This window comes from Phocoena phocoena, chromosome 20, assembly GCF_963924675.1.
Source record: "Phocoena phocoena chromosome 20, mPhoPho1.1, whole genome shotgun sequence".
In the NCBI taxonomy this organism is placed as follows: Eukaryota; Metazoa; Chordata; class Mammalia; order Artiodactyla; family Phocoenidae; genus Phocoena; species Phocoena phocoena.
Window position 1 is genome coordinate 52855768 of NC_089238.1, and position 23608 is coordinate 52879375.

General features: G+C 50.0%; 1 protein-coding gene across 1 annotated transcript in view; it reads left to right on the forward strand.

Annotated features, from left to right (window-relative positions):
- Positions 1-3401: 3401 nt before the first annotated feature.
- PLCG2 (phospholipase C gamma 2) overlaps positions 3402-23608 on the forward strand; it is a 138772-nt gene continuing 118565 nt past the window's right edge. The window contains exon 1 of the mRNA XM_065898555.1: positions 3402-3594. Within this exon, the coding sequence (XP_065754627.1) occupies positions 3402-3594 (193 nt within the window). The remainder of the gene's footprint in view (positions 3595-23608) is intronic.

Genomic DNA, 23608 nt, shown 5'->3' on the forward strand with positions numbered 1-23608 from the left:
ATTTTTTATTTTATTTTTAATTTTTTATTGGAGTATAGTTGATTTAAAATGTTGTGTTTCTGCTGTACAGCAAAGTGAATCAGTTACACGTATACATATATCCACTCTCTTTTAGATTCTTTTCCCATATAGGTCATTACAGAGTAATGAGAAGAGTTCCCTGTGCTATACAGTAAGTCCTTACTAGTTATTTATTTTATATATAGTGTAGTGTGTATATGTCAATCCCAGTCCCCCAATTTATCCCCCCTCCCTTCCCCCCCCCACCCCGGTCACCATAAGTTTGTTTTCTACATCTGTGACCTATTTCTGTTTTGTAAATAAGTTAATTTGTACCAGTTTTTTAGATTCCACATATAAGCAGTATCATAGGATATTTATCTTTCCCAGAAGTTTATTTCGAATAGAGGGACATGAAAAGTAGAATCTCGTTAAATCTCAGCCACATTTGTATTTACACCATAAGTCACTTTTATAAAGTTACCCAGGGAGGATGAGAAACAGGAACAAACACGGGATTTCGAAGCTATTTCTTTGTTTTTCTGAAAGCAGAAGCAGAATAGAAATTGCCTGTGATGGCTAGTGCCCTCCCCTGGGGTCAAGGCCTCGGAGACCTCCTTGCCTTACTTGCTGAGCACTGAACTCTGGAAGGTTGAGTTGGGAGCCGGTGGATTTTGGTGGTTGACTCCAAGGATCTTGTGGCCGTGAGGATGTCTTCCCAGTTCTTGGGGAAGGACGTGAGAGACTTGGTGTTTATGGTTGAACCAATCCCCTGGGCTTCTAAGTGGGAAGTAACCAGAATCCTGGGAAGGTTAAGACCAAGGCCCTCCCAGAGTCAGAAAGAACTGAGGGCCCTGGTGCTTCCCGGTTGGCTGGTTTACATGGCAGTGTTGTGAGGGGTTGTGTGTTTCCTATTTGTGCCCTGCTACACGTGGGCCTTGAGCCCTGGGAGTGGGGAACTCAGGAGGTGTATGGCTGGGACCTGGTCCAAATCCTGGTTCTGACACTTTCCAGCTGTGTGACCTTGGACAAGTCCTTTGACCTCTCTGCCAAGTTAGTTACTGTCTGACCAGATTCTGCCACCAGATTCTGGATTCCAGAAGGCGGGTGCTGAAGGAGCAGGGGCATGGGATTCAGACCGGGGTTCCGATCCTGGTGTCACCATGTGTCTCTGTGACCTTGATCCCATGATTTCACCTCCCAGGACTTGAGTTTTCACCTCCGGTATTTCTCATTGAGATAAATGAGATGAACAAGGTATGGCAGGTGCAGGCACCTGGGGAGGGCTGATAAACATCTAGTTTACCAGGATGAGACTGGCCTCAGGCACCTTGTTCATCCCCTGACCTGGATTTGAGGGCGGTGAGGCAGGAGGCTCAGGTCAGGCAGAGTTCTTGGCATACGCTGTAGTCCGGCTGCCGGGCCTTTGCTTAAGCCTGTTCCTCTGACTAGAACAGTGTTCCCTCCCGCTTCATCATTTTTTAAAGCTTGGATTCAGATGCCGCCTTCCCCCAGAAGCTTCCTATGAGCACTGGCAGTTCCCAGCCTTACCCCAGACTAAGTTGGGGACCCCTTCTTGCTACTTCCTTTATTACCCCCACCCCCATGTCTCCGCTACTGCAGATTCATTGAGCTGACTGGTCCCTTTCCAAATGGGTGGAGAGCAGGTGTAATTCATGACCTTATCGCTGGTCTGTCAGCATACCTGGGAGGTGCCTTTGGCTGTGGGTGTGAGGTAGAGGGATGAGGGAGCAAAGGACAGGGCCTGGGCCGCTCCCTGCACCCCTCATTTGCATAAAAGTCCACCCTCCATGTCTGTCATAGAGTTGACCCTTGATTAATGTCTTGACCAGCTGGCTGATTAGTAGGATCAGAGGCCCTGCTAGATGCTGGGGGCTGTACATACATTGTAGCATCTAGTCCTTCCAGAGCCCCTCGAGGGTGGTATTGTTATCCCCATTATACAGCTGGGGAAACTGAGGCCCTGATTTTGAGCAACTTGGCAAAGAGGCTGTGGGGAGGCTGAGCCAGTGTGGAGGCCGAGACAGCCCTGGCTGAACACCGGTTTCTCTACAGAGTAGCAACTGTGGGAGCTTAAAGGGATTTGGAGGAGGGGAGGAGGTAAGAAAGATACAGGGCACAGTGGATAGTGACAGTAGCAGGAGCTAAAGCTGAGGAGCATTGCCTTTGCATCTTTGTTTTACGGGCTGAGATATATTATCTGGTTCAATCCTTACAAGAACCTTTGGAGGTTCTTTCATCTGTCATCTTCGCCTTTACAAGGGTGGCAGTTCAGCCTGTGGGTGTAAGTGACTTGGGGTAGGGGCTGCAGTCTGCAAGCCTGAAGCTAAGTCCCTTCTGAGTGAGGGGCAGTGAGTCTTTGGACATTTGGGAGGCAGACTGGGGGAGGGTTTTTGCAGAGCAGGGGCTTAGGGAGCGACATGATTTCACTCTTGTTCTTAAAGCATCCTTTTGGTTCCTGGTCTGAGAGTGGACTGTAGGGGCTGGAGCAGAAGCAGGGAGACCAGTTAGCAGGCGATCAGAATGACCCAAGTATAAGATCCTTGGAGGGACCAGTGAAGCAGTGAGACTGATTGCATTCTGGGTTTGCCTGTGGATTGGATGTGGGCGTGAGGGAAACCAGACAAGGAAGGCTCTGAGATTTGGGGCGCAAACACCTCTCTGGGAAATGCCAACTGTGCGGGAGGATGAGGGATCGCCAAGGACACCCCTTGGATGCTGAGCGGCACACCAGGTGCTTCACAGGTGGCTTCCTAACTGTTCCGATGAAACTGGGGCTCACGGAGGTCACGCAGCCTGCCCGGGTCCACATGGTCAGTGGGAACCTACACCATGATTTGAACGTGAGGCTGCTGGGTCCTGCTGTCTTCTGCCCTTTTTGCCCCAGTTCCATGGACACATTCGGAAGGGTTTTTTGTTTTTTTTTTCCTGTTCCCAACTTCACTCGGGAAGTAAAGGGATGGTTGGAAATCTCTTGGCAGGGTGTCAGGGGTGGGGACAGGAGTCAGTATGGGCTGCTTTGGCTATTCAAATGTTCCACAGCATCAGAGTATGTGGGGAAGGAGTGGTAACAGCCAGGCTGGGGTGATTTGGTTATTTAAAGCCGGGATAGTGGTTGGGTCACTGAGGTCGAGGGCTCCACCCACACCTCACTTCCATTTAAACCTCTGTATGTCCTGCCTGGGCTCTCTGAGCGGCCAGCGAGTCTCCGCCACTAGAACCTTCTCCCCAGACTCATCCTGATGGGCATGAGACAGGATTTTGACTCTTGAAGTTGAAGCCAAATCCCGCTCAGTTAACTAAAAGCAGTTCCCTCCTTTACTCCGCCCTTCCAGCCTCCCTCGTTCTCTCACTCCTTGCCTCCCCTGGAGCCGGCAACCATGAGCACCACGGTCAACGTGGACGCCCTTCCGGAGTACGAGAAGAGTCAGATCAAGAGGGCCCTGGAGCTGGGCACGGTGATGACGGTGTTCAGCTTCCGCAAGTCCACCCCGGAGCGGAGGACTGTCCAGGTGATCATGGAGACCCAGCAGGTGGCCTGGAGCAAGACGGCCGATAAGATCGAGGGCTTCCGTGAGTACCTCCTCCCCTTCCTGCCCAGACCAGTGGTCACGGCAGTTGTTGTCGGTGTGATACCTTCTGAAAGTGAAAGCGGGGCTGCTCTGTCTGGGTCTCTGAATGGGTTCAGAGCAGGTGGGGGAAGTTAGCCAGGAAACAGCAGGTGAAGGAACAGGAGCCCGCGTGGGCCAACTTGGAAATGACATCCAGACAGCTCACCCGGGATGGCAGGGGCTGGGCTCCCTGCCTCACAGCATCGGGGACCATTTGGTTTGAGCTGATGGTCAAGCCGTCTGCCCTTCGAGGGCTTAACTGGCCAGAGCTTGTGGAAACTCATAGCTTGGTAGCCAGACGAGCAGAGTGAGAAGCCTGTGCTTTAGCTCCAGGTGGACAGAGCGCATTGCTGAATGTTCTGTAGCTCTCAAGTGAAGTTCTGGTCCAGGTGGAGGCATCTTCTTCTCCCCATCCTCTTTACATTCGGCAATTGGCTCAGTTCCTAAAGTTTCTAAGACTGTTTTTAACAAACAGAGTTAGGAGACTTAAGCAATTTTCAGTTGCAGAGACTTGTTTAATTTGACTTTTTGATTGGCTACTTTTTAATTGAGGAATTAAAACGTACACTTGGGGGAGAATGAGACGATTCTAAATAAGTGTCTCTTCCCCAGCCCACATCTTGCTCCAGGGGCAAGCTCATTACCAAGTTCTTTGGTCTTCCAGAAGTATTCTGTGCTCGTGTGATGTGTGCATTGTGTTTCCTACATGAATGGGTACCTACTACATACACCTCTGCACTTTGATTTCTTTTTTTAATTTAACAATTATCTTGGAGGTGGTTTATTATCGGCCTGTTGAGCTGCCTTTTTCTTTCGTGGCCACATAGCATTCTGTCTACAGTGTAACAGTTTAACCCCTAGAGACGGACACTTTGGGTCTTTCCAGTCTTTTGTCATTAGCTGCAGTGACTATACTTGGATTCTAGTTTTTTTTGTTTTTTTTTTTTGCGGTTCGCGGGCCTCTCACTGCTGTGGCCTCTCCCACCGCAGAGCACAGGCTCCGGGCGCGCAGGCTCAGCGGCCATGGCTCACGGGCCCAGCTGCTCTGCGGCACGTGGGCTCTTCCCGGACCGGGGCACGAACCCGTGTCCCCTGCATCGGCAGGTGGACTCTCAACCACTGCGCCACCAGGGAAGCCCGGATTCTAGTTTTTCAAAAAAAATTTTTGGTAACAGATTTATGGAGATACAATTCACATACCATATAATTCATCCATTTAAAATGAGCAGTATATTCTGATATGTGCAACCACTACCACAATTTTCATCACGCCAAAAAGAAACCCTGTACCTTTTAGCCATCCCTCTGTTCCTCATCCACCTCTCCTGCCCTAAGCAATCGTTAATCTCCTTTCTATCTCTATAGATGTCCCTGTTCTGGACATTTCCTCTAAAAGGAACCATATAGTATCTGGCCTTTTGTGACTGGCTGCTTTTACTTAACACAATGTTTCCCAGGGTTTTCAAGGTTCATCCACGTTGTGGTGTGTCTCAATACTTCACTCCTTTATGTGGCTGAGTAATATTCCATTGCATAGATATTCCACAGTTTGTTGATCCATTCATTTGTTGGTGGACATTTGGGTTGTTTACACTTTCTGGCTACTATGACTCCTGCTGTTGTGAGCATTCATGAGTGATTTTTTTGTATGGCTGTGTGTTTTCATTTCTCTCGGGTCTCTGTCTAGGAGTAGCATTGCTCCTAGGTCAGTATGGTAACTTTGTTAATCATTTTAGGAACTGCCAGACTATTTTCCAAGTTGTTGCACCATTCTACATTCCCACCAACTGTGTGTGAGGGTTATCCTTGTGTTATGCTTTCATGCACACATGTTTTGTGTTTACCTGAAGGACAGCTTCCTGTATGTGTTATTTCTGAGTTAAAGGGTACAGGCTATTTTAACTTTGAAAGGACAGTTGGAGAACATCCCACAGAGGCCCACGAGGTGTTGAGGGTACCTCCTGTTCCCCACACCCTCGTCCACTCTGCCATGGGGTTCTGAACTTGGCCGCTCACAGGTGGTCTCTGATAGCTCGGTGTAGTTCTTCGTGTGATTTCTTTTAACATGAGTGAGATTAAGTAGCTTTCCAAAAGGTTTCTCCTAGCTTTGGAGCCGAGCAGGCCTCCGGTGGCACAGAGCCAGAAGCCCGGCTTTGAAAGTGCCCGTGTCTGGAGGCAGCAAACTCTCCTCCCGGTTTGGTTTGCATTGGCCACACTCCACCTCCCAGGTGGCCCAGAGACCTGTCGCAGCTGGGGCGGGGGTGGGGGCCTGCCTGGGGATGAAAGGGCATGGATGGTAAATACAGGTGTCCTGCACTGAGAGTGGATGGCTGGTCCCTTCTCTTCTGGGGGCTGAACATCGGAAACACCTGGGGGGAGCATTTAAAGATACAGCCTGCTGGAACTTTCTCCCGAAAGTTCTGATGGGTGTGAGACAGGATTTTGCCTCTTGAAATCCACATGCTATAGTTCTCCCCACTCATTAACCAAAAGCAGTTCCTCCTCCTCCTTGGAGTGGCTGAGGATGTCTGTCATTCACCAGGTTGGTTGGGATTCAGTATTTTAATAGGCTCCCCAGGTGATCCTGGTAGCTAGCCAGGTTTGGTAGGTACTGCTCTAGAGACTCCCTCCCTCGCTCCATCCTTGCATCAGTCCATCCACCCTTCCTTCCCTCCCTCCCTCCATCCTTCCTTCCTTCCCTCCTTCCTTTCTTCCACCCATCCTTCCTTACCTCCATCCATCTATATTTGAATGCCTGCTCTCCCAGGCACTATTCTAGGTCCTGGAGATACAGCAGGAATTACATTAGACTCCAGTCCTCGCGGAGCCTACATTGTTGGATTAGGTACAAGCAGCGTGGAGCTTGACTTCCAGCACATTTGATGAGCTTTGCCATGTGACTGCAGGGCAAGTTACATGCACTTTCTGAGATCTAATTCTCTTATCTGCAGAATGGGAGTAATATTGGTATCCGTGCACATGGTTACAGCTGGGAATGAGTAAATGCGTCGATACATCAGAGGGTCGGACATGATGAACGGCACGGGGTAAGCCCTGGACCGGTGGCAGCTGCTGCTCTTTTCTTTGCCATTGGCTGTGATGACAAGTGGCATCCAGCTTGTCCGGGGCAGCAGAGTCTTGCTTAGGTGTTTGGACCTTTTCTGGAGAGCAGTAGGGATCCACCGAAGTGTTTTCAGAAGAGGGATGATGTGAGCACGTTTGCATTTTTGAACGTGCGCTGGCAAGCCTGTGTGCTATGGCTGTGTCGGTAGTGTTTGTAAAGCAACAGAAAACCCAATTTGGGAGTAAAGAGCTTAGAAAAGGTGCTCCCCTGACCACTTAGAAAGGATAGGCCTTTGGGCCCTAGATGGGGACTCTCAGCACCGCATTTTCAGCCTCCTGACATAGGGGTGTCCTGGGGCGACCCCCACAGCTGTAGTGTTGCTTCAGGGGTCCTAGTTAGCGGGATCCTCCAGGTTACTGTGGCGTCTGCAAGGGAGAGGCAAACAGGAGGCAGCGCGAGTGTGTGGTCCTGGGGTAATTGGCAAGCAGCCTGCGACCTTTGGACAGCTGTCACAACAGCCCTTTCAGGCCTGGGTGAAGGTAGACCCCCAGGGGTCCCACCGTGCAAAGCAGGGAGTGGTTCTCAGCCGGGGCCATCCCATCCCCACCCATTCAGGGGCATTTGGCAATGCCTGGAGATACTTCTGGTTGTGATTATTTGGGGGGTAGCTTCTGGCATCTAGTGGATTGGGGCCAGGGGAGCTGCTAAACACCTTACAATGCACAGGACAGTCCCCGCCCCCGCCCAAACAAAATTATCCCATATAATCCCATATAAAGTGTCGGTGGTGCCGAGGTTAAGAAGCCCTGGTCTAAAGTCACGCGTTTGCTTTTCTTAGAACCGTAAAATGGCACTGGGTATGTTCGGGTGTCTCTTTGGGCCCTGTCATGACGGAGCTGTGTCATGTATTCAGCCCATATTTGCTGTCATTTTGGGTGCTAGATTCTGCTAAGAGAGAGGAGGAAGGATGGAGTCCCTGCCCTGGAGGGAACAGATGCAGCAACTGGGAATTGAAGAATTGTGTGGTCGGTACACAGTGCAGGTCTGCACTGGGTACTTGGCGAGGAAGGAAGGCTCTTGTCCCCCTCAGTGGGGATGGGGGGTGGTCGGGAATGGGGGGAGGCCTCATAGCAGAGGAGCTGCTTATGTGGAGAGTTAAGGGAGGGGCTTGTCAGGTGGCCAGCAGGACACCTGCCCTGAAGTGGGGTCAGTAGGTGCCATTGGATGCAAGTGCATAGATTTGTGGGTCAGTGATTTGGACAGGGCTTAGCTGGACGGTTCTTCTACTCTTTGTGGCCTGGACTGAGGTGGCACTCAACTGGCATGTCACCTGGTCTGAAAGGTTCCAGAATCTTGACTCCCATGTCTGGTGCTGTGGTGGTGATGGCTGGAAGCCTGGGCTCAGCTGGAAATGTTGGCTGAGCACCTGCTGCGTGGCAGTCCCAGGGTAGCTGGACTTCTTACATGGTGCCTGGTGTCCCCCCTGGGTGCGTGTTCCAAGAGTCCCAGGCCAAAGCTGCTGGGCTTATGACTTAGCCCGAGAACTCCCAGAAAGTCACGTGCTCAGGTCACCAGGGCCAGCTCAGGTTCAAAGCATGGGAAATCTCCACTTGGGGAGGGCGAGACTTGCACGTCCAGGGTGGGGAAAAGTTGACGGCAGCCACCTTGGAGCCAAGTGACCATGAGAACAGCTGCACTCTGGATCCAGACTTGTAGCTCAACTCCCTGCTTGACCAAATACTAGGTGCTGCGTGATCCAAGGCAGGTTGTTTGATCTCTCTGTGCCTGTTTCCCTGTTGGTCAAGTGAAATGATAATAGTCCCTACCAATAAGATAAGGGTGAGAATCAAATGGATTTTATTATATGTACTTTTTTATTTTTAAAATTATTTTTTAATAAATTTATTTATTTTTGGCTGCGTTGGGTCTTCAGTGCTGCGTGCAGGCTTTCTCTAGTCGCGGCAAGCAGGGGCTCCTCTTCATTGCAGGGCGCGGGCTTCTCGTTGTGGTGGCTTCTCTTGTTGGGGAGCACGGGCTCTAGGCGTGCGAACTTCAGTAGTTGTGGCGCGCGGGCTCAGTAGTTGTGACACACGGGCTTAGTTGCTCCGCGGCATGTGGGATCTTCCAGGGCCAGGGCTCAAACCCATGTCCCCTGCATTAGCAGGCGGATTCTTAACCACTGCGCCACCAGGGGAAGTCCTTATGTACTTTTTTATATGTACATGTTTTATCTGTATATAAAAGGTACATATTTTAATGGATGGGAGTCCCAAGGCCTGGCTTCTAATAAAGACGATGGTCTCCAGCCAGACACTCACCTCTTGGCTGTCATTCTCCCGTTTACTTTCCAAGGCTGATGGGCAAGGTGGTGCCCTGGGTTCCTTCCTTCACTGGCTCCTGAGGCTCTGGATGTCGGGAGGGAGCTCATGCCGGGAAGTGCTGCCTCTCTGGTTTTTCTTTTTTTCCAGGGGCACCAGCTGCGCAGACTCCAGCTGGAAAGGAGCCCGCTTGGGGACCTTTCTGAGTTGAACCTTTGGGGTCCTCTTGCATCTTGTCCATTTGGGAGGGTGGTCTGGAATGCATCTCAGGAGCCAATGTGGTACCAGCTGTTTGTGGAGTGTGGATGGGGCCAGCTGTGCAATGAGCCGCCTTTGAGGACGTGGACCATGTCCATTTCGACTGAATGGGCCCTTTATCCTCAAGTTTTCACTTCTGCTTACGCGTGTTTTCTCCGTCTGCTTATTTTTGGCAAGTGGTGGCTGCCCGTGAATGAGGGATTCGCACAAATAGGAGCTCTTCTGTTTCCCTGGTGTGAGGTTCTTGGCTTGCCTGTGACCCTGTGAACAGGAAGCAGGAATCATCTCCACTTTATTACGAGGAAACCGAGTCCTGGGGAGACTAGGTGACATGCCCAAGGCTACACAGTCAGGAAGGGGCAGAACTACAGTTTGCCTTCGTTCAACCTGCCTTCAGAGTCGCAAGTCTTCTGCTCTGTGTTGCTGTCTCCTCTTACATGATATCAGAGATGTCTGAGTGCTGTATGGGATAGAGAAGCACCTTGCTGGGGACCTAAGAATGACAGCTTCATTCAGGTTTCGTTACGACAGGAGGGAAGGCACCGGTTCCTTATTTGTGCAGAGGATACGCTCTGCCTGGTGCTGAGGTGCCAGGGGAAGGAGACTCGAGAGGTGCCTGGTTAGCAGGGAGCCAGACATGCCTGCTGGAGACCCCACGGTGGAGACAAGTGCGGACACAACCAGGGGTGCTGAAATGGGCTCGTCCTGTATCCTGGCTTCTTCTGAAATCCAACCTTGAGCTTCTTACCCATCTTTAAAAAAAAAGAGTATTTTGCCAAGTTCTTATTTTAACAAAGTGTTTTTCAAACGATGGAGAAATAGATGTTTTATTTTTCCACTGGCATCTTCCGTCTAAGAAGAAATCCATTGTCTGAAAGTGGTTCCCAAGCTCTGTCAGTCAAGTGTCCCGTCAGAAATAAGATTCCACCAATGCCCCCAGTGTGTACAAACTTATTTTTCTTTTTAAAGAAAATTTTTTCTTTTTTAATTGAAGTATAGTTGATTTACAATGTTGTGTTAGTTTCAGGTGTACGGCGAAGTGTCTCAGTTATACATATATCACTTCTTTTTCAGATTCTTTTCCCGTATAGGTTATTACGAAGTATTGAGTATAGTTCCCTGTGCTATAGTGTAGGTCCTTGTTGGTTATCTCTCTTTTTTTTTTTGCTGTATGCGGGCCTCTCACTGTTGTGGCCTCTCCCATTGCAGAGCACAGGCTCCGGACGCGCAGGCTCAGCGGCCATGGCTCACAGGCCCAGCCGCTCCGTGGCATGTGGGATCTTCCCGGACCGGGGCACGAACCCGTGTCCCCTGCATCAGCAGGCAGACTCTCAACCACTGCGCCACCAGGGAAGCCCTATCTCTTTTATATATAGTAGTGTGTATATGTTAATCCCAGACTTCTAATTTGTCCCCTGCCCCTTTTTCCCTTTGGTGACCATAAGTTTGTTTTCTGTGTCTGTGAGTGTGTTTCTGTTTTGTATATAAGATCATTTGTATCATTTTTTTTTTAAGATTCCACATATAAATAATATCCTATGGTATTTGTGTTTCTCTGTTTGGCTTACTTAGTATGATAATCTCTAGGTCTATCTGTCTTGTTACACATGGCATTATTTCATTCTTATGGTTGAGTAATATTCCATTTTGTGTGTGTGTGTGTGTGTGAGTACATACAATTTTTGATTATAGATGTGCAGTTATGGTAACAGCACAGGCTCTGGAGCCCGAGTGCCTGGCTTCAGATCCCAGCCCTGCCTCTTCACTGGAGGGTGACCTTGGACCATTCATGTCACCTCTTTGTGCCTCTTTTCCACGTCTGTAAAATGAGAATAGTAAAAGAACCTGTCTCCTAAGGCTCCCGTGAGGATTAAATGAAGTAATACATGTAACCTGCTTTCAGCAGTGCTGGGCACAGAGGAGGTAGGGGCTCAAGCATCTGCTGCTCTTGTCCGCATCCGACGTGAAGGGAAATGGCATTGTGGAAAGGATGACGTGAATATGAGAACTTGCATTTATGTGACGAGATCCTTGTTTCTTTCCTGCACCCGAATGGGTTGTACTCCTCCTCCTCTAACGGGGTGCGGATTCCCTAGGGCGGAGCCTGCTGGTGTGAGAAATAGAGCTCTTGTTTTCATTCCTGACGTTGATGGAGACCTGCCTGTACGCTGGTCAGTGGAGGAATCGGTTTCTGTGTTTGTTCAAGGGCTGTCTTCTGCCCTGGATGACCATACTTGGTGTGATTGGAATTCAGCCGTCTGTTGGTTTAGCAAACACTCAGAGGGCTTGGTGCGTGTCGGGCGTGGTGCTCGAACCTGGGGACAGCGTGGTGAGCAGGACAGTGTGGACCCCCAGAGGAGCTTACGGTGCCACGGGAAAGGCAGAAAAAGCCAGGCTAATCATCCAGTCATTCTGGATCGTGTTGGGTGCTAGGAAAGGAAGAAGCAGGGCACCTTGGCAAAGAGTCACCGGTGAAGAGCACTGTTTTAGGAGGCCACGCCTCAGGGGAGCATTTCCACGGAGGTGACATTTGAGCTGAGACTTGAAAGGTGATAAGGGAGCCATGAGAAGCTCTAAGGGGAGAGCATTCTGGGCAGAGGGCACAGCAATAAAGCTTCTGTATTAGTCAGGTTAGCCTAACAGCCGTGACAAATGATTTCTTGATCTCATGCAAGTTTCTCACTCAGGTCATGGTCTAGTGGGGTTGGGGGGTGGGGCTCTGCTGTCTGGTGGCACCAGTGTCCCCTCAGGCATCTGAGGCCACTGCAGGGTCTTCTCTTCGGCCAGCATGTGGTGGAAGAGGAAGAGTGGGGGATGGCTTAGGAGGTTTTAGGGGTCATTTCTGGAACCGATGTGCCTCTTCCCTCCCATCTTCCATTGACCAGAACTTGGCATGTGACTGGCTACAAAGGATGCTGGGAAACGTGGCACAGTTGTGTGCCAGGAAGAATGGGAAAGGGGCTTGTCAGGCGTCCCCCAGGCTCTTCCACGGCCCCTAATTTTGGAAGATGCAGAGGTGGCTGTAGGAGCCCCACTGATGGCTAGAGAATAGAATGATTGCAGGGATTTAGGGATTCTTGCAGGAATTCAGGGAAATGAAGAGCCTTTGCACTGGGCCTCCTGGCAAGGGGAGGTGATGGCACTGAGGACTCTCCCATCCCATCTGTGACAAGAGCTGCCGGTGGTGACGTCTCTCCATAGATGGGCTTTGTCGGCCGTCTTAGGTTTCCTCATAGTCATGGCTAGACCCTCCCCAGCAAAGCTCTCCACTTTGACAGTGTTGCCCCATCAGTGAAGGCTTTGGGTCCCAGCCTCCCAACGATGGATGCCTCTGATTGGCTGGGTCTTCTGAGCCCGTGCTCGGGGGTTGGCTGCCTTTGAGACCAGTGTCATCTCCGGTCAGCTTTGGTGTGGAGGGTGGGTTAGACGGGTCTCCTGATAGAGAACATGGTCTGGCTTCTTCAGGACTCTGGGCAGAGATGGGTCCCTGTTACGGGTGAATTGTGTCTCCCTTCCAAATTCATGTGTTGAAGCCCTAATCCCCAGAACCTCAGAAGGTGACCTTATTTGGAAATAGGGTCTTTGCAGATGTAATTAGTTAAGATGAGGTCATGCTGGCACACAATGGCCCCCTAATCCCATATGACTGGTGTCCTTAAGAGGGCGCGTGCGCACACACACGCACGACGATGCCTCTGTAAGCTCGGGAACACTGAGGGTTGCCGACATCCTGGCAAGCCAGGAGGGAATCAGGGAACCGATTCCCTCTCACAGCCACAGAAGGAGCCACTCCTGCCAACACCTTGATCTGAACCGGGAGACAATACATTTCTGTTGTTGAAGCCACCCAGTTGGGGGTGTTTCGCTACAGCATCCCTAGCAGACTAACACACTCCCTTTTAAAAGGAGCCCGAGGAGCAGGGAGGTGAGCCCAGCGGTTGATGTATCCACGTGGCCGCAGATAATATGGACAAGCTGGAGTTTGTTGTAAAGGAATTTAAGAGCCCTTGCTTTATTCCAAGCGTCATCTCAGTTCCTGGCTGCATTGGTCTTGGCTGTGAGGGTGTGAGAGGCAGTGTTGTGTGCTGGTTAAACGTGGGGACTGGAGCCAGCCTGCTTGGGTTTGAGTCCCAAGTCTGTGGCTTGGGCAAGAGACTTGCCTCTCTGTGCCTCTGTTTCCTCACCTGTAAAATGGGAAGCATGACGGTACCCACCTTATAGGGTCTTCAGGGGGATCGGATGAGCTCCTGAAGGTCAGTCACTTAGAAAGGTAGGGGAAGCGCCATGTGAGGTTTGCTCTCGTTACCATGGCTCAGGCTTCTCGGCCGTCTCTTGGAAGTACATCCCTTGAATTCTCTCCTAGTAACCAAGCCTCCTCTTTGGAGGGCGCTGTGCGTGTCTGGTTAGTTGTGGTCCATCCAGTTCCCTGTGCTCCCAGTGGCTGTGGAGGTGTGGACAGGACTCTCTTTTGGTCTGGCTTTTGGGGATCTCGGTGTCCCAGCCCAGAAGTCCATCTGGCCGTTGGGGAGGAGAGGACAGGAGAGAGGGGCAGCTGGAGTGTGGACACATCTGAAGCCAGAGGGCCGGCACGGGGAGCATCTGTGCTGTAGTGCCAAGCCTTGGGAGGCATATGTGTTCCCGCTTCACGCAATTAGAGGGTCCCCAACGGTGGGTGCAGGTTGGATCTCTTACGCATGTCTGACTAGGGGAGGGAGCTATTAAAAGGCATCCCCTGGTGAATCCTGTAGGAAAGAAAATAATCTGCCTCCCCCTCCACCCTCCCCAGCCCACCCTCACCCCTACCCCCGTCTGTCTTCGCTGTAAACGAACACTTTCCCATGTCAAGCGGGCGAAGTGACACGTCTTGTTTTGCCTTGGAAGAGACCTGAGTGCTGTGCACCTTGAGGTTGAAGCCAGAAATCCTGGTGTTGACTTCTCCTGCCCCCTGGCAATGCCTGACCCCAGAGCCAGGCCCTCGGTGCCTGTCACCCCACACACTGTGAGCTCCGGGAGGCTGGGGCCCACGGCTTCTGATCACCAGGGAGGCATCCCAGCACCTGGCCCACACCTGACCTGCAGTGGGTGCTTCTCAGAGATGTGGTCAGCAGATAGAGCCAGGAAACCACACCTGGCTGCCCTCTCAGCCTCTGTCCCCTTCTCTCTCCCCAGAGGTGGCAGTGTCTGGGGTTAAGATAGGACAGCTCTGTGACAACTTCTTTAACCACACTTGATGCTTCTGGCTTGGGCCTGTGCTTGCCTCAGTTTTCTCATGCGTGAGATGGGTAATGAATGGCCGGGCTACCCTGTAGGATGGTAGTGAGGATTGCATTTGTAAGTGCGTCTGACGCGCATGGTGTGTACCTGACAGAGCTTGTGTGTGCCGCATCTGCGTGTGCCTGGGGGCGCTGGGGGTGGCTGTCGTGTAGCCCACCCATGTAGAGGCTGGCCCCTCCTGACGCGTGTGGGTAGGGGTCCTACAGGGTTAAGGTCCCTTGGGTTTGAGCCTGGCCGTCGGCGGGCAGCCCAGCTCCCTGCCTTTCTCCCTCCGCAAGTCCAGGGAGGCCTGGAGTTGGAGGAGGAGCGTCCACAGGGCAGCGGTGAAGTTTCGTAAACAGAGTCGGTGCTGATGCCACTTTAGAGCAGGAGGGCCTCTTCCACACTCCTGCCACAGCAGGGAGAAGCTGTAAGATGCTTTCATCTTACACGAGGTGTGCTGGTGGCCATGGTTGGGAGTGAGTTCTGAGGGGTAAAGTGTCTGTGTGTGAAGGATTCTGTTCTGAGAAGGAAAAGCCCGGGAACTTGCTGATCAGTAGAATGGAAACTAGCAGAGTTAGAGTCAGCACCGCACAGTCGAGAGCGATGTGGCAGGAGGAGGCCTCCAGGACTCACAGGGGCAGACACACCTCAGGACTGGGGGCCCGCCGGGGGCTCCCTGCCTCAGCTTCTCAGTCCGATTGGATCTCACCGTTCAGGTGTCACCTGCCTGCCATGCCTGGCCACTCCGGGCCACTCCTGGCCTGCTGCCAGCCTCTGCTGGTGGGAGCAGGGACCTGGCTGGGGGAGGACCGATGTCCCTGGGGAGTCAAGAAGGGCCTGAGCTGGGGTGGCTGATGGTGAAAGTTACACCCATCTCCTGTTGAAGACAGCTCCCAGCAAGGCCCCTCTGACATGGTTTTATTTCCTCCTAATTAAACGGCTCTTACTTTGTTTTTCTTGAAGAAGTCACATGTGTCCATTAGTAGAAAGATTTTTTTTTTTTTTTTTGCGGTGCGCGGGCCTCTTACTGTTGTGGCCTCTCCCATTGTGGAGCACAGGCTCCAGACGCGCAGGCTCAGCAGCCATGGCTCACGGGCCCAGCTGCTCCGCGGCATGTGGGATCTTCCCGGACCAGGGCACGAACCTGTGTCCCCTGCATTAGCAGGCGGACTCTCAACCACTGCGCCACCAGGGAAGCCCCTAGTAGAAAGATTTTTAACTTTGGTGAGGATTACGAACTCTTCGCCACCCCCGACCCAGAGGGATGCGTGTTCACACTTGGTGTAACCCTTCCAGATTTTTTTTTTTTTTTGCAAGACACAGTTACATTTTTACAAAACATAATCCTTTCATAATACTCTTTAGTAATATGCATTTTTCATTTTGTGCTATATCGTGACCACCTTCTTCTCTTTATGAGTTATTTAAAATGTTGAGATTGGTGTAGAGACAAAGATGACAAACGCCTGTGTACTTAAGAGCATGTCCTCTAGGGTCTGACTGCCTGGGTTCAGATCTTGGCTCTGTCACTTACAACGTTTGTGACCATGGACAAGTTTTTTAGCTTCTCGTTTTCCCATCTATAACATGGGCTAATAGTAATGCCTTCCTCACCGCGTTCTCAAGAGGATTAGGAGAGCTAGCTAGCACACTTTGGGCCTCACGGACGGCTCAGAGCACTCAGTAAGAGTTAGCTGCTGCTATTACGACCACTACTACTACGACTACTGCTATTATTATTATTATTTCTATCTATTCTGGGGATAAACCACCCTGCCCCCCAGCCCGGTATTCACATCCTAATCCTCAGAACCTGTGACTCTTGCCCAATGTGGCAAATGGCTCTCTGGAGATGTGATTAAGTTAAGGATTTTGAGATGCGGAGATCATTCTGGATTATCTGGGTGGGCCCAGTGTCATCACAAGGGTCCTTATGAGTGAAAGGGAGGGACTTCCCTCGTGGCCCAGTGGTTAAGAATCCACCTGCCGATGCAGGGGACACGGGTTCAGTCCCTGATCCGGGAAGATCCCACATGCTGCAGAGCAAGTAAGCCCGTGGGCCACAACTACTGAGCCTGCACTCTAGAGCCTATGAGCCACAACTACTGAAGCCCGCGCGCCTAGAGCCCGTGCTCCACAACAAGAGAAGCCACCGCAGTGAGAAACCCGCGCACCGGGATGAAGAGCAGACCCCGCTCGCCGCAACTGGATAAAGCCTGTGCTCAGTCACGGAGACCCAACGCAGCCAAAAACAAATAGTAATAAAATTTTTAAAAAAGAAAAAAAAGAAAGGGAGGGAAGAGGGTCAGAGTCAGAGGAGGAGACGTGACGTCAGAAGCAGAAGTTAGAGTGATAAAGTCAGTGCTTTGCAGGTGGAAGGGGTCCATGAGCCCAGGGATGCCGGCAGCCTCTAGAAGCTGGAAAAGGCAAGGGAACGGACTCTCCCCGGCACCCCCAGAAGGAAGGGAGTCCTGCTGACACCTTGATTGTAGCCCAGTGAGACCCATATTTGACTTCTGACCTCCAGAACCGTAAGATAATAAAAAGATAATAAATGGTGGCCCTACGTTGGTGGTAATTTGTTACACGGCAGCAATAGGAAATGAATACACCCTCCTAATCAACATAGACACATCGTAGTATTTGCTTTGGATCTTTTTTGTCTGTTTTTAAGAAATTAAATATTACAGTTAAGTCCTCACGTATACCCCTCCTTCCCTGGAGAAACCGGTATCATGCTTTGATAAGTGTCATTCCCATGCATATTTTTTACATTTATTTCAAAAATTTTAGTCTGCAGTTTATAATAGTATATTATTTGTGAGGTATCCACACAGTATCAGTAGCTTTATCTGAACCGCCCATAGCTCTTTTACTACATTAGTTCACCTTGATAGATGCACCTGTCCTTTAGCTTACGGAGACTTAGGTGGTTTCCAGTTGTGAACATCTGTCCAGTCCAAGTATATGCCTTCCATTTTGTTTTAAATGGCTATCTTTTTCTACCTTACTTTTTTTTTAATAGCTGTTATTTAATTTACTTATTTTCCTTAATTTTTTTTGGCTGCGTCGGGTCTTAGTCGCAGCACACAGGATCTTTGTTGAGGCGTGCAGGATCTTTTCGTTACGGTGCGTGGTCTGCTCGGGTTTCTCTCCATTTGTGGCACGCGGGCTTCTCTCTAGTTGCGACTTGCGGGTTTTCTTTCTGTAGTTGTGGCGCACAGGCTCCAGGGCGCGTGAGCTCTGTAGTTAGCGGCATGTGGCTTCTCTAGTTGAGGCGCGCAAGCTCAGTAGTTGTGGCGCGAGGGCTTAGTTGCCCCGCGGCATGTGGGATCTTAGTTCCCTGACCAGGGATCAAACCCGCGTCTCCTGCATTAGAAGGTGGATTCTTTACCACTGGGCTACCAGGGAAGTCCCTCTACCTTATTTCATAATTTTTATTTATGTATATTTTTAATTTTTACCAAACTTCTATATGTGTATATTATGTAGTTTGTTATTTTGCCATGTCAAACAGTGATCCCGGGAACATTTTCATATCTAACTCGTAGGCACATCCCTGTTAATTTCCTTAGGATAAATTTCTAGAAGAATTTCTGGGAGGAAGGGAGGCTGTGTCGAGGGCTCTGGGCATAGAGTTCAGTTGTCCCCAGGAAAGCTTCACCGACTTGTATGCCCACCTACCACCCCTACAAGGATCTGGATGTCCATGGGCTCTCACATCTTTTACAGATATGAAATTCACAGGCAAATGAAGGGTCTTGTGAGTGTTGTTTGGGCGTCCTTCTCCTCCTGGTTTGCCTTTATTCTGTCCTAGGCCGTGAATCTAGCAGCTTGATTCCCCTGTTGGCTGAAGGCTGTGGGTCTCGCCGTGACATCAACAGGACCACTTTGGATGGTGGCAGAAAACTTAGGAGCCCGTACTGTGGGCCGAGGCTGCTGATGGGGCCTCACAGTAACCCCAGAAAGTTGATAGGAGAAATTCGATGCTGAGGGAAGCTGAGGAACTTTCCAAGGGTAACAGTGGGGATTTAGTTGCAGTTTTTCTGATTGCTCAGCTCATGCGTTTTACTAGGACAGGCTCTCTTCTGGGATGTGAGTTGGGTGTCATTTTCCTTGCTCGAGAATAAGGCTCTGGACCATCTTCCGTTTTGAAGTTGGTTCCAAAAATGTATGTCTATGAAGAGTTGCCGACCAGAGCTGGGTCTGGAATGAAAAGACTGGACTCTAGTTCCTTAAGGCGGGGGTTGTCTTGTTTGGTCTCTGTACTTCTAGCTTCTGGCACCAGTGCCGTCAGTAGGTGCTCAATAACTGTGTGCTGTTCAGTGAATATCTTCCACCATGGTCTACCACTTTTTTTTTTTTCTTTTCTTTTTGAGGAGGAACTACTTTCTCTGTCTATAGATTTGCCTATTCTGGGCATTTCATTTAAACGGACTGTCTACCCTTCGGCACCTGATTACTTTCATTTAGTATACTGTTGTCAGTGGGCATCCACATTGTGGCATGTGTCAGTACTCACTCCTTTTTATGGTTGAAGGATATTCCATTGTAAGGATAGACCATATTTTGTTCATCGCTTGATGGACATTTGGGTTGTTTCCACTTTTTGGCTATTGTGGAAAATGCTGTTGTGAACATTTGTGTACATATGTTTGTGTGAATATATTTTCATTCTCTCGGGTGTATGCCTAAGAGTGGCTTTGCCAGGTCACATGTAACTCTGTTTACTTGTTTGAAGAGCTGCCAGGCTGTTTTCCAAAGTGGCTGTACTATTTTACATTCCCGCCAGCAGTGTATGAGGGTTCCAGTGTCTCCACATCCTCACCAGCACTTGTTCTCGTCTGTCTTTTTCCTCTCCCAAATATTTATTTATTTGGTCACGCCGGGTCTTATTTGTGGCATGCAGGATCTTTAGTTGCAGCATGCGAACTTTTAGTTGCAGCATGTGGGATCTAGTCACCTGACAAGGGATTGAACCCTGGCCCCCTGCATTGGGAGCTGGGAGTCTTAGCCCCTGGACCACCAGGGAAGTCCCTTGATGTTAGCCATCCTGGTGGGAGGGAACCATATCTCATTGTGGTTCTGATTTGCATCTTCCTTTTGCCTCATTGTTCTATTTTATTTATTTATTTAAAATTTATTTATTTATTTATTTATGGCTGCTTTGGGTCTTCGTTGCTGTGCACAGGCTTTCTCCAGTTGTGGCGAGCACAGGCTGCTCCTCATTGTGGTGTGCGGGCTTCACATTACAGTGGCTTTTTTTGTTGCAGAGCACGGGCTCTAGGCACGGGCTTCAGTAGTTGTGGCACACAGGCTCAGTAGTTGTGGCTCACGGGCTCTGGAGCGCAGGCTCAGTAGTTGTGGCTCATGGGCTTAGTTGCTCCGCAACATGTGGGATCTTCCCAGACCAGGGCTTGAACCCGTGTCCCTTGCATTGACCGGTGGATTCTTAACCACTGCACCACCGGGGAAGTCCCATTGTTCTAGTTTATTTTTATTTATTTATTATTTTTTAAAATCTTTTTATAAAATTAATTTTTAAATTAACTTTTTGGCTGCGTTGGGTCTTCATTGCTTCATGCTGGCTTTCTCTAGATGCGGCCAGCGGGGGTTACTCTTCTCCTCTTCACTGCGGTGTGTGGGCTTCTCATTGCTGTGGCTTCTCTTGTTGCAGAGCACGGGCTCTAAGTGCGCAGGCTTCAGTAGTTGTGGCTCATGGGCTCTAGAGCGCAGGCTCAGTAGTTGTGACACATGGGCTTAGTTGCTCCATGGCATGTGGGATCTTCCCAGACCAGGGCTCGAACCTGTGTCCCCTGCATTGGCAGGCAGATTCTTAACCACTGCGCCACCAGGGAAGTCCTAGGACCATTTTTTGAATGGGCTGGCTCATCTTACTTTCGTTAGTAAATGTTCAAGTTCACTTGGATGTGGTGGCTGAGGTGTGACCCAGATTTTCCATCACTTCAAGATTTAATGCCTTGTCCCCAGGTTGTCCACACTTGGTGAATCTTTTCACAGAGCCGTGGTAATGCCTCCTCCCTTCATAACTGTCTGCTTGAGCCCCTCCGCCTGCCATTTGGCTGCCAGCTACCCTCTAAGGGGAGTTGGAGGGGGGCTGGGAGGCACTGCCGACAAGAGGACGGGAACACCTTGAACTCAGAGTAATTATTGCATTTATTGAGCATGTGCCATGAGTCAGCCTCATGCTGGGTATTATAAGCACATATGTACCCATGTGATCATGTGTATGGATATTCATGTATAGTGTCCAGTCATCACAGTAAACCTGTGAGTTATACCCTATTACTGGTGAGTTACATGAATTAGGCAAGTCAACCAAAGGTTACCAAGGCTTTTAGAGGAACTAATAAGGTCAGATTTCCCCAATCACTATGTGCTATAAAAACTTTAGGTTGAGAGATTGAAAAGACAAGGCATAGACCGGGAGAAAATGTTTGCACAACGTGACTAATAAAGGACTTGTATCCAGAATATACAAAGAATCCCTAAAACTCAACAATAAGAAAACAAACAACCCAATTAAAAATGGGCAGAAGATCTGAACAGAGACCTCACTTGCTCTTTCCCCCATCCCAGCACACTGCCCACCCACCTGCCTCTCCATTCTGCTGTAGCCAAGGTAGGCTACTTCTAGACCAGCTCTGTCTAAAAGAAATATAATGAGAACCACCAATGCCGGGTACATGCATAGTTTCAAGTATTCTAGTCACGACACTAAAAAAAGAGGTGAAATTAATAATATATTTTATGTAACTCAGCATATCCAAAGTATTTCAACATGTACACAATATAATTTTTTTTTTTTTAGTTTTTGGCTGCGTTGGGCCTTCATTGCTGCATGCGGGCTTTCTGTAGTTGTGGCGAGCGGGGGCTACTCTTCGTTGCGGTGCATGGGCTTCTCATTGTGGTGGCTTCTCTTGTAACAGAGCATGGGGTCTAGGCATGCAGGCTTCAGAAGTTGTGGCACGTGGGCTCAGTAGTTGTGGCACGTGGGCTCAGTAGTTGTGGCTCGCGGGCTCTTGAGTGCAGGCTCAGTAGTTGTGGCTCACAGGTTTAGTTGCTCCGTGGCATGTCAGATCTTCCCAGACCAGGGCTCGAACCCATGTCCCCTGCATTGACAGGTGGATTCTTAACCACTGTGCCACCAGGGACGTCCCCACAATATAATTATTAATGAGATTTTCACATTTTTGTCTTTGTTCTGAGTCTTCAAAATCTAGTGTGTCTTATACCTGCAGAACATCTCAAATTTAGACCAATTCAGTTCCAAGTGCTCATGAGCTGTATCTGGCCAATAGCTACTGTATCGGACAGTGCACTTCTAGAATATACCTACTTCCTCTTTTTGCATTACCCACTTCCTTTGTGATCCCCCTAGTCTTCCTTCTTCCCCAAGCAACAAAGGTGTTCTCCATGTGGCAGCTGCTGTGATGATCCCGAGGGCAAATCTGCATCCTGCTTCATGAGGTCCGGTGGCTTTATTTTCCCACAGCGACTGAAAATGTGGAATTGTGCATGCCTGCTGGCTCTGCCATCTGCCTGGGCATCTGTTCTAGATTTAGGTGTGATACCTGATCCCCGGGGCCTGAGCGTCCACTTCCAGCTGTGCTTCTGCAGATTATTTGGTAGTCCCAGTAGAACCTTCTTCTGGGGGTGCCCTGCATCCCGGGTGGCACTGCTCAGCTTGCAGACTGAGGAGCACGTGTGTGTGTGTGTGTGTGTGTACGTACGTACATATGCATGTGCCTTTCCCCTCTTGCTGCCAATTGCCCAGTCTTCTCTGTCACCTCTGTCCTCACTTTAGAGAGAGTGTATCTCATGCCCAGTTCCCACTGCCCCGAGCACAAGTTGGAATCTTTGGGCTGCAAGGGTCAGAAACCAGCTTAAGCAAAAAGGAGAATATACTGGAATGTGTGGCCGAGAAGAATGCTCTGTAACTCACCAGATCCAAGGAGCTGGGGTCTTGGGAGCAGAAACGGAAACTGCCTCTCTCGTCCTTTGCTCACTTTGCTGCCGGTCCTTGCTTTTTGCCCTGTTCTCTCCTTTCAGAGACAGGCCTCGCTATAGAGCAGATCGTGTAGCCATGAGCAGCCCCAGCCCAGCAGCCCTACGAGAGTGCCAGTTGCCCTCAGCATCTACCCTTAGTCCTCACTCGTGGATTCCACCTTTCCAAATGTGCTTACTCGCTAAAACTTATTTGTAACCCCCGTACCAAACCTCATGGCTTCTGTAGTCATCTGTGCACATGTGTAGAGCCGTGAACTTTTTTTTGCTTTTTTGTTTGTTTGTTTTGGGCCACGCCTCTCAACTTGCGGGATCCTCGTTTCCCAACCAGGGATTGAACCTGGGACCTCGGCAGTGGAAGTGCAAGTCCCAGCCACTAGACGGCCAGGGAGTTCCTGGAGCCGTGAACATTGGAGTTGCCCGAGGTATGCGTTCCCAGCTGGCTGCGTGCTTGTTTCAGCTCTCATAGTGTAACAGGCTAGTTAGCACCACGTTTTTCTCACTTTTTTGCCTTTCGGGTGTGATTTTGTCATTTAAAAGGCCCCCGACGGCTGTCTAGTGTTCCTATGAAGCAGGAGAAGGCTGTGCTATGCCTTATGGGGAAAATAGCAGGTGTTACATAAGCTTTGTCCAGCCGTGAGTTACGTTGCTGCTGGCTGTGAGCTCAGTGCTAAGGAATCAACAATATATGTTAAATAAGGTGTCTTTAAACAAACATATAAAACAAGGTTTTGTGTTGATCAGTTGAGGAAAATGTTGTGACCAGAGGCTCGCAGAAACCTAACCTTGTATTTCCCCCCGAGGAGTAACGGTTCCATATTTGCCTATTCAGTGTTTACAGTGACTTTACAGAATGTAACTGCTGTGAAAGGTGAGAATTGACTGTATATGTCAATCCAGGGGTAAGACTGGCTCTGCTTTGGTCTTGGGGCCCCCCACTTGAACCAGTGATGTGCATTCTAGAAGAGGGTGTGCAGAGGCCAGAGGACGGGTGGGAGCACGTGTCTGGCTTCTTCCTCGGGCTTGAGAGAGCGTCTCCTGCCACCAAAGCC